At 50.3% G+C, this 14,635-nt stretch overlaps 2 protein-coding genes across 2 annotated transcripts in view; both read right to left on the bottom strand.

Moving 5' to 3' along the window:
- The window catches only part of LOC137371058 (dynein heavy chain domain-containing protein 1), a 373,825-nt gene that overhangs the window by 156,978 nt on the left and 202,212 nt on the right, over positions 1–14,635 (bottom strand). The window lies entirely within an intron of this gene.
- LOC137371070 (uncharacterized) overlaps positions 1–14,635 on the bottom strand; it is a 75,120-nt gene that overhangs the window by 938 nt on the left and 59,547 nt on the right. The window contains exon 2 of the mRNA XM_068032968.1: positions 1,560–1,651. Coding sequence (XP_067889069.1) covers positions 1,560–1,651 — 92 coding nt within the window. The remainder of the gene's footprint in view (positions 1–1,559; positions 1,652–14,635) is intronic.

The following is a 14,635-nucleotide window of genomic DNA, read 5'->3' as shown; positions in this document are numbered from 1 at the left end:
TTCCAGTGGGGGGGGGGGGGGGGAGGGGGGGGGTGGGTGGTGGGTGGGTGCTCATTCACGGCTGCACTGGGGAGTCATGTCATATTTAACACAACAACCAGTTCAACCAGGTTCTACAGCAAAAGCATGGTGCTGAAATAAACTAGACTGACTCCAGCCTTTTCCAAGTTTAAAGTGTGATTCGTTCCAACATCTGGGAACCAGATTATTTCCCCAGCATGAGGGACTCAACTTTGCTACCAGCTGGGCAGCAATGTGCAAAAGGAGGAACAGGGACAAGAGGAGGAAGCAGAGGAGAGGCAACAACTAACAGAACCCCTACCTGCTGGAGCTCTGAGATCAGCTTATCGTGGAGCACTTCACCTAAATCTGCCCTCCCATTCCCTATTCAGCAAAAGGAGGAACAGGAAGAGGAGGAAGCAGAGGAGAGGCAGTGACAGATGCTGCCTGCTCTGCTGTGTATTTCCAGCATTTGCTGTTTATTGTTATTGTCAAAGCCTCTGCTGCCCTTCACTTTCCTCACCCCACCTCTCCCCTCCACTCCCCTCCCCTCCCCTTTCCTCTCCCCTCCACTTTCCTCTCGTCCACCTCTCCCCTCCCCTTTCCTCTCCCCCTTCTCACTCTCTCCTCCCCTCCCTTTTCCTCTCCCCCTCCTCACTCTATCCTCCCCTCCCCTTTCCTCTCCCCTCCTCACTCTCTCCTACCCTCCCTTTTCCTCTCCCCCTCCTCACTCTCTCCTCCCCTCCCCTTTCCTCACTCTCTCCTTCCCTCCCTTTTTCTCTCCCCCCCCTCCCCTTTCCTTTCCCCTTCCCCTCCTCTGTCTATTTTCATTCCCCCCTGCTCCCATAGAACAGGAGAAGGCCATTCAGCCCCTTGAGCCTGTCCCACCATTCAATGAGATCATGGCTGATCTGTGACCTAACTCCATATACCCGCCTTTGCCCCATATCCCTTAATACCTTTTGGTAACAAAATCTATCAATTTCAGATTTAAAATTAACCATTGATCCAATATCAATTGCCATTTGCAGAACAGAATTCCAAACTTCTTCCACCCTTTGTCTGTAGAAGTGTTTCCTAATTTTACTCCTCAAGGTCTGGCTCTAATTTTTAGACTCTGCCCCAGTCCTAGACTCCCCACCAGCGAAATAGTTTCTCTCTATCTACCCTATCTGTTCTCCTTAATATCTTGAAAACTTCAATTAAATCACCCCTTAAAAATCTAAACTCCAGGGAATACAAGCCTACTCTGTGTAACCTCGCCATGTAATTTAACCCTTTGAGTCTGGTATCATTCTGGTAAATCCACACTGCCCTCCCTCCAAGGCCAATGCAGGCCCACTTATCCACGCTGCTCCCCTCACCTCCTCTCTCTTCCCCTTCCCTCTACTCCCCCCCCCCCCCCCCCACTCTTGCCCTCTGCTCCAACTGTCTCTCCTTCCCTTTGCTTTGCTCACTCCCCTACTCTCTGCTCCCCTGGCAGTGTTAATCCTGAGGTAGCACCTGCACACTGAGCCTGATTGACTGCGATGGGAATCTTACAGGTGAGAATCGCTTACCTGTGCAATAAAGTTACTGTAGCTGGGAAGGTCATAAGCCAGAAGGTCAGATAAGGCCATCTCCCACTCGGGATTCCAGGTCTCGCCCATCTCTGTAACCAGAATGCAATTCAACCTCAAACTGAATCTCAAATGCAACCTCAGCTATTTCCCTGCCCACATTTCCAGTTCCGTGCCAGGTTTCGTAGTCAGACTATTCTCACTCTGAGGCACTGAGTGAGTATGAGGCTGGACAGCAAGCGTTGATGGTCTATTCAACCATGGGGTGCATTATCGGAGCAATCAACAAATCCACAATATTTCATTGCAGATAGCAGGAGCAAGTAACATGTGTTCAGAATGACACCCGGTCAGAGTGACACCTGGTGAGGGTGACACCAGGTGAGAGTGACACCCTGTCAAAGTAACAACCACTCAGAGTGACACCTGGTCAGTGACACCCGCTCAGAGCGACACCCGCTCAGAGCGACACCCGCTCAGAGTAACAGCCACTCAGAGTAACAGCCACTCAGAGTAACAGCCACTCAGAGTAACAACCACTCAGAGTGACACCTGGTCAGTGACACCCGCTCAGAGTGACACCCGCTCAGAGCGACACCCGCTCAGAGCGACACCCGCTCAGAGTAACAGCCACTCAGAGTGACACCTGGCCAGAGTGTTACGACCGAGGCGGGAGTAATGCTCTGTCAATTCAATCCCAATGCTCCACAGGTCGCAGCATATTATTAAACTTTTCCCACCTACTGAAAATTTGCCAATTAAACACTTCAGTAACCCCCAGAATAAAACAGACCAAACCAGGTATCTTCAGACAACAACAAATTAACTATTTATTAATAAACTAAATCTTAACACTATTAAGATAAATCTATGTTTAAAAACTTTATAACTTCTTATTTAACCGAAGCTTCCCCATACACACACACATACATTCAAAAACTAACAATAGTTAACGAGTTTTTAAAAACAGTATTTCTTAGGAATAAAATAAGTAGCTGGGTTGTAAGTCCTGGTAAGTTACGTTTTTGGTTGGTGAAGTGTCCCAGATTAAATCAATCAGATGCCACTTGAAGTCTCCAGGCGAATTTGACAGTCTATAACGGATAGGCAATTGAAGCACTTCGGTTGCAGCAGGTGTCACACAGTTCTTTTAACAAGGACTATAGCCACAGGTCTATTTGGCCTCTAAAATTGGTAGTTTTTCAGTAGAAATTTTACTGAGAATTCCAGTAAACACAAATAAACAATAGAGAGTCCCTCTTGAAGACAAATGTTCCTTTCTCAGGGTTTTTTTTCCTCTCTTCTTCTTTGGCCTCCTTGTCTTGAGAGACAATGGTTTGTGAAGCAGCGCCTGTCGTGGCTATAAAGTCCAATTCTAGAGTGACAGGCTCTTCCACAGGCGCCGCAGATAAAATTGGTTGTTAGGGCTGTTTCGCAGTTGGCTCTCCCCTTGCGCTTCTGTCTTTTTTCCTGCCAACTGCTAAGTCTCTTCGACTCGCCACACTTTAGCCCCGCCTTTACGGCTGTCCGCCAGCTCTGGCGATCACTGGCAACTGACTCCCAGGCAGGCAGCCGCAATCCTGTCGCTGAGTCCCTGCAGACACTCTTCAGTGTGGGATGTTAATGCAGCATCGTTAGCAAAGAGGAGTTCCCTGATGAAGCCGTTCCGTACTTTGGTCTTCGCTCTTAGACGGGCAAGGTTGAACAACCTGCCACCTGATCTTGTGTGGAGGAAAATTCCTCTTCTGAAGACTTGAACCTATGTGAGAGCAGAAGTGAGAAGATGATCCCAAACAGTGTAGGTGCGAGAACACAGCCCTGTTTCACACCACTCAGGATAGGAAAGGGGTCTGATGAAGCACCGCTATGCTGAATTGTGCCTTTCATATTGTCATGGAATGAGGTGATGATACTTAGTAGCTTTGGTGGACATCTGATCTTTGCTAGTAGTCTGAAGAGACCACGTCTGCTGACGAGGTCAAAGGCTTTGGTGAGATCAATGAAAGCAACGTAGAGGGGCATCTGTTGTTCTCAGCATTTCTCCTTTAGCTGGCGAAGGGAGAACAGCATGTCAATGGTGGATCTCTCTGCTTGAAAGCCACACTGTGCCTCAGGGTAGACACACTCATCCAGCTTCTGGAGCCTGTTTAAAGCGACTCGAGCAAAGACTTTCCCCACTATGCTGAGCAGGGAGATTCCACGGTAGTTGTTGCAGTCACCGCGGTCACCCTTGTTCTTATAGAGGGTGATGATATTGGCATCGTGCATGTCCTGTGGTACTGCTCCCTCATCCCAGCACAGGCAAAGCAGTTCGTAGAGTGCTGAGAGTATAGCAGGCTTGGCACTCTTGATTATTTCAGGGGAAATGCCGTCCATTCCTGGGGCTTTTCCGCTGGTGAGAGAATCAATGGCATCACTGAGTTCCGATTTTGTTGGCTGTTCATCCAGCTCATCCATGACAGGCAGAGACTGGGCTGCATTGAGGGCGGTGTCAGTGACAACATTTTCCCTTGAGTACAGTTCTAGATAGTGCTCCACCCATTTGCTTGTGTTGGTCAGTGATTGTGTCCCCTGATTTAGACTTGAGGGGGACGATCTTCCTGATGGTTGGCCCAAAAGCTCTCTTAATAACATCATACATTCCTCTGATGTTTCCGGTAGTAGTCATTTGCGCAGCACCTGGCTGTTCTTTGTGCAGTGCTTCTGGCTACTTTAAGTGCTTCAGATGTTAACTCGCTGGGGGCTTTCTTGTATTTCAACAAGCTTAGCGGCTATGACAGGTTCCAGCTCTTCAAAGTGAGGTTGAAACCAATCTGCATTCTGCTTCACACGTTTGCCATAGGTGGTCATAGTTGAGTCATAGATAGCATCTCTGATGTGGGCCCACTTGGCCTCTGCATCTGCTGTACGAGTGTTTTGAAGGGCTTTTTCAAGTGAATTTAGAAACTTATGTAACAGCTGTGGGTGAGAAATTCTGCTCGTGTTGACGCGCGGGCGGCCCTTCTGCTTGGAGTGATGTAGCTTCTTTGGTTTGAGGCTAACCTTGCTGCACACCAGGGAGTGGTCGGTGTCGCAGTCCGCACTGTGGATGCTGCGTGTGATTTGAATGCTGTTTGAAGAGGCTCGCCTTGTGACGATGTGGTCCAGCTGGTGCCAACGACATGATCTTGGGTGCCTCCATGAAACCTGGCGACAGGATTTAGTATGAAAGAACGAGTTGGTGATGCAGAGGTTGTGATAGGTACACAACTCAAGCAGTCTCTGACTATTTTCATTCATCCTTCCAATGCCACAGCGCCCAAGGCAGGAGGGCCATGAGTCATGGTCGGCCCCAACCCTGGCGTTAAAGTCCCCCAGCAGGAACAAATGTTCGGTATTGGGGATGCTACTAATGATATTATGGAGTTCCTCGTAGAACTGGTCTTTAGCTTCATGTGGGGAACAGAGTGTTGGAGCATAGATGCTGAGTAGGTGTACTGGACCAGAGGCAGTGAGCAGTCAGATGGACAGTATGTGTTCCAAGCCATTTGAAGGTGGCTATATCATACTGAGCAAGGAGTTTCTGATGGCGAAGCCCACTCCATGCTGTCTTGGTTCTTCAGGATTCCCACCCTGCCAGAAGGAGGTGTAGTCTTGCTCTGTTAGAGATCCACTGGCAGGGAGGCGTGTCTCCTGAAGTGCTGCAATGTCCACATTGAGTTTACTGAGCTCGTTGTTGATGATGGCGGTCTTCTGAGAATCGTTGATTTGTGTAAGGTCTTCTGACAGGCCAGGACACATAGTTCTGACATTCCAGCTTGCAAAACGAAGGGCTAGTACCTTCTTTCCTTTTTTGGTCATGCTGTTTAGTGCGGTGTTACAGTCCACTTGTCGGGCAATGACCCTGAGCTCCAAGCACCCATTGAAGCAGGTGAACTGTGGTAGGACAGAACCTTACTGACCGGGGGCTGCCCGGTTTGAGGCGGGCGGCAACTGTCCAGTGAGATGCGATTACCTCTCCCACTGAAAGGCAGCCCATAGCCCCCAATCTCTACGCTAATTGAGCTGGACTTATAACCCATAACTGCTGCCTTCCGTGTTGTTTTCGCCGCTGTGAGGCGACTATGGAGTGACCTCTCCATGGCGCATGCCTGGGCGGATGTATGGAGGTTGTGAGTTGCCCAAGCATCAAAACCCCCCTCTCGGCCTTCCTGGTGGGGTCCAAAGGAGTGCAGAGCACGACGTTTGGCACCGGTATGCCTGCAGGAACTGCCGGAAACATGCCAAAGGTAACACATGACCGCCTTCGGGGTTCCGCTCTGTATTTTATGTTAGGGTTTACTCCCTTAGCCTTGGTTTCTCCCGAGATGCCCACAAGGCAGTGGGGTTTATTAATTTTTTTATTTATTTAGAGATACAGCACTGAAACAGGCCCTTCGGCCCACCGAGTCTGTGCCGACCATCAACCACCCATTTATACTAATCCTACACTAATTCCATATTCCTACCACATCCCCACCTGTCCCTATATTTCCCTAACACCTACCTATACTAGGGGCAATTTATAATGGCCAATTTAACTATCAACCTGCAAGTCTTTGGCATGTGGGAGGAAACCGGAGCACCCGGAGGAAACCCACACAGACACAGGGAGAACTTGCAAACTCCACACAGGCAGTACCCAGAATTGAACCTGGGTCGCTGGAGCTGTGAGGCTGCGGTGCTAACCACTGCACCACAGTGCCGCCCCTGCGCTGCCCCTGCGCCCTGTTATTAGGGCCCCTGCTCAGGGATAGGTGGATGCCGGTGGTAGGAGATTGGGGAGAAGGGGGTGCGGGGGGGGGGGGGGGGGGTGGAGGGGGTGCGAGGGGGAGGGGATGGAGGGAAGTGGGTGCGAGGGAAGGGGGAGCGAGGGGGGCTGCAGGGGGGTAGGGCAGCGGGTGCAGGGGAAGGGGGTGCGGGAGGGAGGAGGTGCAAGGGAGCGGGGGATCTAGAGTGTTACGATGGCGTCCCCCACATATCGAGCCTCGGTCTTGTTGGCTGCCAGACCTTTGAAGATCTTTGAGATCAGGATTGGCAACTTGATTTCCCTGCCTCCCTTGATGCTGATCCCCTGACCGTGGTGGTTCATAACAGTGGTGCTGTTCCTCCGATTACGCAGGGCATCTGGCTGAAAAACCTGAGTGTTGTCACTCAAGCCGTTGATCATAGGCTCACTGTTGGATCTCCGCAGGCTGTCGCTGCCATCGTTCGGAGCCAGCTACACCAGGAGCTCCAGCTCCACCTTCTCCTGAGCCTACCGATGATCCAAAAGTTCAGGACTGTTTCTCTAAACCAGAAAGAAATAAACCTAATCTTTCTCTCCCTGTGTGGCACTGGGAGTCATCCAAAGATGGAAGTTCTACTCATTAATCTAGAATTTAACTTTCCTCTACTTCGGCAATAACACAGCCTGGAACTCAATGTAGTTTTTCGACAAAGAGAAATAGACAGCTTTGTCCTTCAGAGCATGCTTCGCTGGACTCTAGTTCAAACCGGTTGAAGCCAGTCTTTCTTCTTGTTTTGGGCCACCTTATCTCGAGAGACAATGGGTAAGCGCCTGGAGGTGGTCAGTGGTTTGTGAAGCAGCGCCTGGAGTGGCTATAAAGGCCAATTCTGGAGTGACAGGCTCTTCCACAGGTGCTGCAGAGACATTTGTTTGTCGGGGCTGTTACACAGTTGGCTCTCCCCTTGCGCCTCTGTCTTTTTTCCTGCCAACTACTAAGTCTCTTCGACTCGCCACATTTTAGCCCTGTCTTTATGGCTGCCCGCCAACTCTGGCAAACGCTGGCAACTGACTCCCACGACTTGTGATCAATGTCACAGGATTTCATGTCGCGTTTGCAGACGTCTTTATAGCGGAGACATGGACGGCCGGTGGGTCTGATACCAGTGGCGAGCTCGCTGTACAATGAGGGTTTGGGGATCCTGCCATCTTCCATGCGGCTCACATGGCCAAGCCATCTCAAGCGCCGCTGACTCAGTAGTGTATACAAGCTGGGGATGTTGGCCGCCTCGAGGACTTCTGTGTTGGAGATACGGTCCTGCCACCTGATGCCAAGTATTCTCCGGAGGCAGCGAAGATGGAATGAATTGAGACGTCGCTCTTGACTGACATATGTTGTCCAGGCCTCGCTGCCATAGAGCAAGGTACTGAGGACACAGGCCTGATACACTCAGACTTTTGTGTTCCGTGTCAGTGCGCCATTTTCCCACACTCTCTTGGCCAGTCTGGACATAGCAGTGGAAGCCTTACCCATGCGCTTGTTGATTTCTGCATCGAGAGGCAGGTTACTGGTGATAGTTGAGCCTAGGTAGGTGAACTCTTGAACCACTTCCAGAGCGTGGTCGCCAATATTGATGGATGGAGCATTTCTGACGTCCTGCCCCATGATGTTCGTTTTCTTGAGGCTGATGGTTAGGCCAAATTCATTGCAGGCAGCCGCAAACCTGTCGATGAGACTCTGCAGGCACTCTTCAGTGTGAGATGTTAAAGCAGCATCGTCAGCAAAGAGGAGTTCCCTGATGAGGACTTTCCGTACTTTGGACTTCGCTCTTAGACGGGCAAGTTTGAACAACCTGCCCCCTGATCTTGTGTGGAGGAAAATTCCTTCTTCAGAGGACTTGAACGCATGTGAAAGCAGCAGGGAGAAGAAAATCCCAAAAAGTGTGGGTGTGAGAACACAGCCCTGTTTCACACCACTCAGGATAGGAAAGGGGTCTGATGAGGAGCCGCCATGTTGAATTGTGCCTTTCATATTGTCATGGAATGAGGTGATGATACTTAGTAGCTTTGGTGGGCATCCGATCTTTTCTAGTAGTTTGAAGAGACCACGTCTGCTGACGAGGTCAAAGGCTTTGGTGAGATCAATGAAAGCAATGTAGAGGGGCATCTGTTGTTCACGGCATTTCTCCTGTATCTGACGAAGGGAGAACAGCATGTCAACGGTCGATCTCTCTGCACGAAAGCCACACTGTGCCTCAGGGTAGACGCGCTCGGCCAGCTTCTGGAGCCTGTTCATAGCGACTTGAGCAAAGACTTTCCCCACTATGCTGAGCAGGGAGATTCCATGGTAGTTGTTGCAGTCACCGCAGTCTTTATCCACAGTTAAAAGTTGCAGTGCACTATGTGACCTTCTTTCTGTTTTAAACAGAGTCTTAAAGGCACACTGTTTTAAACAGAGAAAAAAAAACAGTTCTGTGACAAGAGTGACACCCTCTGACAATGACACCCTCTCACAGTGACACCCAGAGTGACACTCGCCCAGAGTGACACCCAGTCAGAGAAATACCCTGTAGGTGATTAGAAATAGTGAGATGGGTTAGATGGAGTGTGAGTGTGGGAGCAAGGGAGTGTGGGCTGGAGCTGTTACTGATGAATGATGAGGATAGTTGGGGGGTGTCACTGGCTAGGCCAGCATTTATTGCCCATCCCTAATTGCCCCTGAGAAGGTGAACTGCTTTTGAACGGCCTTTTGAACTGCTGCAGTCCATGTGTTGTAGGCACACCCGCAGTGATGTTAGGAAGGGATTTCCAGGATTTTGACCCAGTGACAGTTTAGGAACGGTGATACAGTTCCAAGTCGGGATGGTATGTGGCTTGGAGGGGAACTTGCAGGTGGTGGTGTTCCCATGCATCTGGGTCCTTCTAGGTGGTAGAGGTTGCGGGTTTGGAAGGTGCTGTTGAAGGAGCCTTGATGAGTTGCTGCAATGCATCTTGTAGATGGTACACACTGTTGCCACTGTGAGTTGGTGGTGGAGGGAGTGAATGTTGAAGGTGGTGGATGGGGTACCAATCAAGTGGGCTGCTTTGTCCTGGATGGTGTCGAGCTTCTTGAGTGTTGTTGGAGCTGCACCCATCCAGGCAAGTGCAGAGTATTCCACCACACTCCTGACTTGTGCCTTGTAGATGGTGGACAGGCTTTGGGGAGTCAGGAGGAGAGTTACTCGCTGCAGAATCCGCAGCCTCTGACCTGCTAATGTAGCCACAGTGTATATGTGGCTGGTCCAATTCAGTTTCTGGTCAATGGTGACCCCCAGAATGTTGATAGTGGGCAATTCAGCAACAGTAATGCCAGTGAATGTCAAGGGGAGATGGTTATATTCTCTCTTGTTTGAGAAGGTCACGCCTGGCACTTCTGTGGTGTGAATGTTACTTGCCACTTATTGACCCAAGCCTGGATGTTGTCCTGGTTTTGCAGTATATGGACATGGGCTGCTTCAGTATCTATGGAGTCGTGAATGGTGCCGAACATTGTGCAATCATCAGTGAACATCCCCACTTCTGACCTTATAATGGAGGGAACGTCATTGATGAAGCAGCTGAAGATGGTTGAATCTAGGACACTACCCTGAGGAACTCCTGCAGTGATGTCGTGGGACTGAGATGATTGCCCTTCAACAACCACAACCATGAGAATTGCTGAAAATAGAGACATGTTGTCGAAGCTTTTTGTATTGCATTCATCAGGACAATATGCAAGAACAACCAATGTAAGGGAAAACAACAACTTATACTGCATGAGAAGAGAGTGCTGATTGGTTGGCAAGTGAACTCTGATTGGTAGAGGTGTTGCCATGAAAAATGCACCAGTTTACGGTGACTGACAGTTAACTGCCAAGCTTTGTTTGAAATTTAAACCAGGCAGCTTGACCCTGATTGGTCAAGGCATTGCTCTGAGCAATGTACCAGCAAATGGCTGTCATTTATTTTATTCAGCTGAAACAGGCACAGTACGTGTACATGTTCTTTCTGTCTGCAAAGAACAGGGCCCTGTATATTAATATATGTAGCTTCCAGTATGCGCAAATGCACCACACTGAGCCCTGCTGAGAATCTTAAATTGGTTGTCAGCATAATTTTTAGCACACTGAGGATTATTTAGCAAATGTTAGCCAATCATGGAATCACATCTAATGTTGGACAAGTTTTGCAAGCACGGGCTGGTTGGGTACGGCCTGTACCTTGCCCATTGTGAACAGCGGAAGGGACATGTTGTTTGATACGATCCTCCAGTCTTTGGGACGTACGGCCTTTATACCGAGCATCACACTGGCATTGAAATTCATATATCACATTACTCATTTGTGTGATAGACAGGACGTCTTTTTGCCTTGACGACAGCATCCTGTTAGTGGTGAACACCACATGTGTTGCTACTGCATAGTGGCAGTGTGAAACAGCTAGATTTACTTGTTGCTCACATTTTTGGGATACATTACCCTTCCAGGGTACTTTGAGGTAGACTTGATACTTTTCAGGGCCGAAAATGACGGGGTTCTCTACCACAGTCTACCGCAAACCTACCTTCACTGGTCAATATACACGTTGGGATTCTTACAGTTCCACATTACACGCAATAAGATTGGCTTTATCAGCAACCTCGTTGCTTGATGCTGAAATAGGGCGAATCAAAGACACCCTGCATGACAATGGCTGATCAGATCATTTCTCGCAAACTTATGAATGGGCCTAAGGCCATCATTTTCGGCACTGAAAAGTGCCCATTCTCCCTCAAATTACCCTGGAAGGGTAATGTATCCCAAAAATTTGAGCAAGGTGAAGCTAGCTGTTTCACGCTGTTACTATGCAGTAGCCACTAACAGGATGCTGGAGTCAAGCCCAAAAGGATGTGCTGCCTATCACACAAATGAGTAATGTGATAGATGAATTTCAATGCCAGTGTGATGCTGGGTTTATAGGCCATACGTCGCAAAGACTGGCGGGTCATATCAAACAACATGTCCCTTCCGCTGTTCACAACGGGCAAGGTACAGGCTGTACCCAACCAGTCCGTACTTGCAAAACTCAAAACACAGTGTCCAACATTAGATGTGATTCCGTGATTGAACAACATTTGCTAAATAATCTACAGTGTGCTAAGATTGTCAGTAGGGCTCGCAGTGTGGCCCTGTTCTTTGCAGACAAAAAGAACATGTACAAACATAGCGTCTGTTTCAGCTGAACAAAATAAGTGACAGCCATTCACTGGTTCATTCCTCAGAGCAATGCCTTGATCAATCAAAGTCAAGCTGCCTGGTTTAAATTTCAAACAAAGCTTGGCAGTTAACTTTCAGTCACTGTTAACTGGTGCATTCGTCATGGCAACACCTCTACCAATCAGAGATCACTTGCCAACCAATCAGCACTCTCTTCTCATGCAGTATAAGCTGTTGTTTTCCCTTACATTGGTTATTCTTGCATATTGTTCTGATGAGTGCAAGATGAAAAGCTTTGACAACAAGTCTCTATTTTTAGCAATATTCAAGTTCTGTACTACCAAATGACTAATAGTAAACCACAGCCATCTTCCTTTGCGCTCGGTATGACTCCAGCCAGCAGAGGGTTTTCCCACTGATTCCCATTGACTACAGTTTTGCTCGGGTTCCTTGATGCCATACTCGGTCAAATGCTGCCTAGATGTCAAGGGCAGTCCCTCTCACCTCACCTCTGGAGTTCAGCTCTTTTGTCCATGTTTGAACCAAGGCTGTGATGAGGTCAGGAGTTGAGTGGCCCTGGCGGAACCCAAACAGAGTGTCACTGAGCAGGTTATTGCTAAGCAAGGGCCACTTGATAGCACTGTTGGTGAGCCTTCCATCACTTAACTGATGATTGAGAGCAGACTGATAGGGCAGTGATTGGCCGGGTTGGATTTGTCCTGCTTTTTGTGGACAGGACATACCTGGACAATTTTCCAGATTGCTGGGTAGATGCCAGTGTTGTAGCTATACTGGAATAGGTTGGCTAGGGGCGCGGCTAGTTCTGGAGCATAAGTTTTCAGTACTATTGCTGGAATATTGCCAGGGCCCATAGCCTTTGCAGTATCTGGAGATACAAATAGCCCAGTACAGTCCAGTACAGCCTCTGCCAGATAGCTCCATCTCTGCATATATCACTGGCCGTGATCAGCAAGGTCCTGAGTTTAATTCACTGTCGCTGCTGTGTTAATTAATCTCAATCATTGCAGCAGAGGGAAGAACAATCAGCCTGGGCTGATGACCCCTATGTTCCTGTTACTGACCCCTGGGTTCCTGTTCCTGACCCTTGTGCAATGACCCTGGAGTTGAGGCTGGTCAGTAATGAGCCCACAGCAGTGGGGGTGAGTGCTCCCAGTGGCAGCAAACTGACCACATGATTCACTCTCCCCATTGAATTCTTTACAGTTAAACTTCACCGATTCACCCGAAGCCAATTTCACTCTGACTCTCACCTTCAGGAGATGAGGGGACCTGTACCCCAGTGAGAGTCAGCACCTTCAGGAGAGGAGGGGACCCGTACCCCAGTGAGAGTCAGCACCTTCAGGAGAGGAGGGGACCCGTACCCCAGTGAGAGTCAGCACCTTCAGGAGAGGAGGGGACCCGTACCCCAGTGAGAGTCAGTACCTTCAGGAGAGGAGGGGACCCGTACCCCAGTGAGAGTCAGCACCTTCAGGAGAGTAGGGGACCCGTACCCCAGTGAGAGTCAGCACCTTCAGGAGACGAGGGGACCTGTACCCCAGTGAGAGTCAGCACCTTCAGGAGAGGAGGGGACCTGTACCCCAGTGAGAGTCAGCACCTTCAGGAGAGGAGGGGACCCGTACCCCAGTGAGAGTCAGCACCTTCAGGAGAGGAGGGGACCCGGACCCCAGTGAGAGTCAGCACCTTCAGGAGAGGAGGGGACCCGTACCCCAGTGAGAGTCAGCACCTTCAGGAGAGGAGGGGACCCGTACCCCAGTGAGAGTCAGCACCTTCAGGATAAAGGGGACTTGTACCCCAGTGAGAGTCAGCACCTTCAGGAGAGGAGGGGACCCGTACCCCAGTGAGAGTCAGCACCTTCAGGATAAAGGGGACTTGTACCCCAGTGAGAGTCAGCACCTTCAGGATAAAGGGGACTTGTACCCCAGTGAGAGTCAGCACCTTCAGGAGAGGAGGGGACCCGTACCCCAGCGAGAGTCAGCACCTTCAGGATAAAGGGGACTTGTACCCCAGTGAGAGTCAGCACCTTCAGGATAAAGCGGACTTGTACCCCAGTGAGAGTCAGCACCTTCAGGAGAGGAGGGGACCCGTACCCCAGTGAGAGTCAGCACCTTCAGGATAAAGGGGACTTGTACCCCAGTGAGAGTCAGCACCTTCAGGAGAGGAGGGGACACGTACCCCAGTGAGAGTCAGCACCTTCAGGAGATGAGGGGACCCGTACCCCAGTGACAGTCAGCACCTTCAGGAGAGGAGAGGACTCGTACCCCAGTGAGAGTCAGCACCTTCAGGAGAGGAGGGGACCCGTACCCCAGTGACAGTCAGCACCTTCAGGAGAGGAGGGGACCCGTACCCCAGTGAGAGTCAGTACCTTCAGGTGAGGAGGGGACCCGTACCCCAGTGAGAGTCAGCACCTTCAGGAGAGGAGGGGACCTGTACCCCAGTGAGAGTCAGCACCTTCAGGAGAGGAGGGGACCCGTACCCCAGTGAGAGTCAGCACCTTCAGGAGAGGAGGGGACCCGTACCCCAGTGAGAGTCAGCACCTTCAGGAGAGGAGGGGACCCGTACCCCAGTGAGAGTCAGCACCTTCAGGAGAGGAGGGGACCCGTACCCCAGTGAGAGTCAGCACCTTCAGGAGATGAGGGGACCCGTACCCCAGTGAGAGTCAGCACCTTCAGGGGAGGAGGGGACCCGTACCCCAGTGAGAGTCAGCACCTTCAGGAGAGGAGGGGACCCGTACCCCAGTGAGAGTCAGCACCTTCAGGATAAAGGGGACTTGTACCCCAGTGAGAGTCAGCACCTTCAGGAGAGGAGGGGACCCGTATCCCAGTGAGAGTCAGCACCTTCAGGATAAAGGGGACTTGTACCCCAGTGAGAGTCAGCACCTTCAGGATAAAGGGGACTTGTACCCCAGTGAGAGTCAGCACCTTCAGGAGAGGAGGGGACCCGTACCCCAGTGAGAGTCAGCACCTTCAGGATAAAGGGGACTTGTACCCCAGTGAGAGTCAGCACCTTCAGGATAAAGGGGACTTGTACCCCAGTGAGAGTCAGCACCTTCAGGAGAGGAGGGGACCCGTACCCCAGTGAGAGTCAGCACCTTCAGGATA

This window comes from Heterodontus francisci, chromosome 6 (genome assembly GCF_036365525.1).
Source record: "Heterodontus francisci isolate sHetFra1 chromosome 6, sHetFra1.hap1, whole genome shotgun sequence".
Classification (NCBI taxonomy): Eukaryota; Metazoa; Chordata; class Chondrichthyes; order Heterodontiformes; family Heterodontidae; genus Heterodontus; species Heterodontus francisci.
This window is presented reverse-complemented; position numbering and strand designations above follow the sequence as displayed.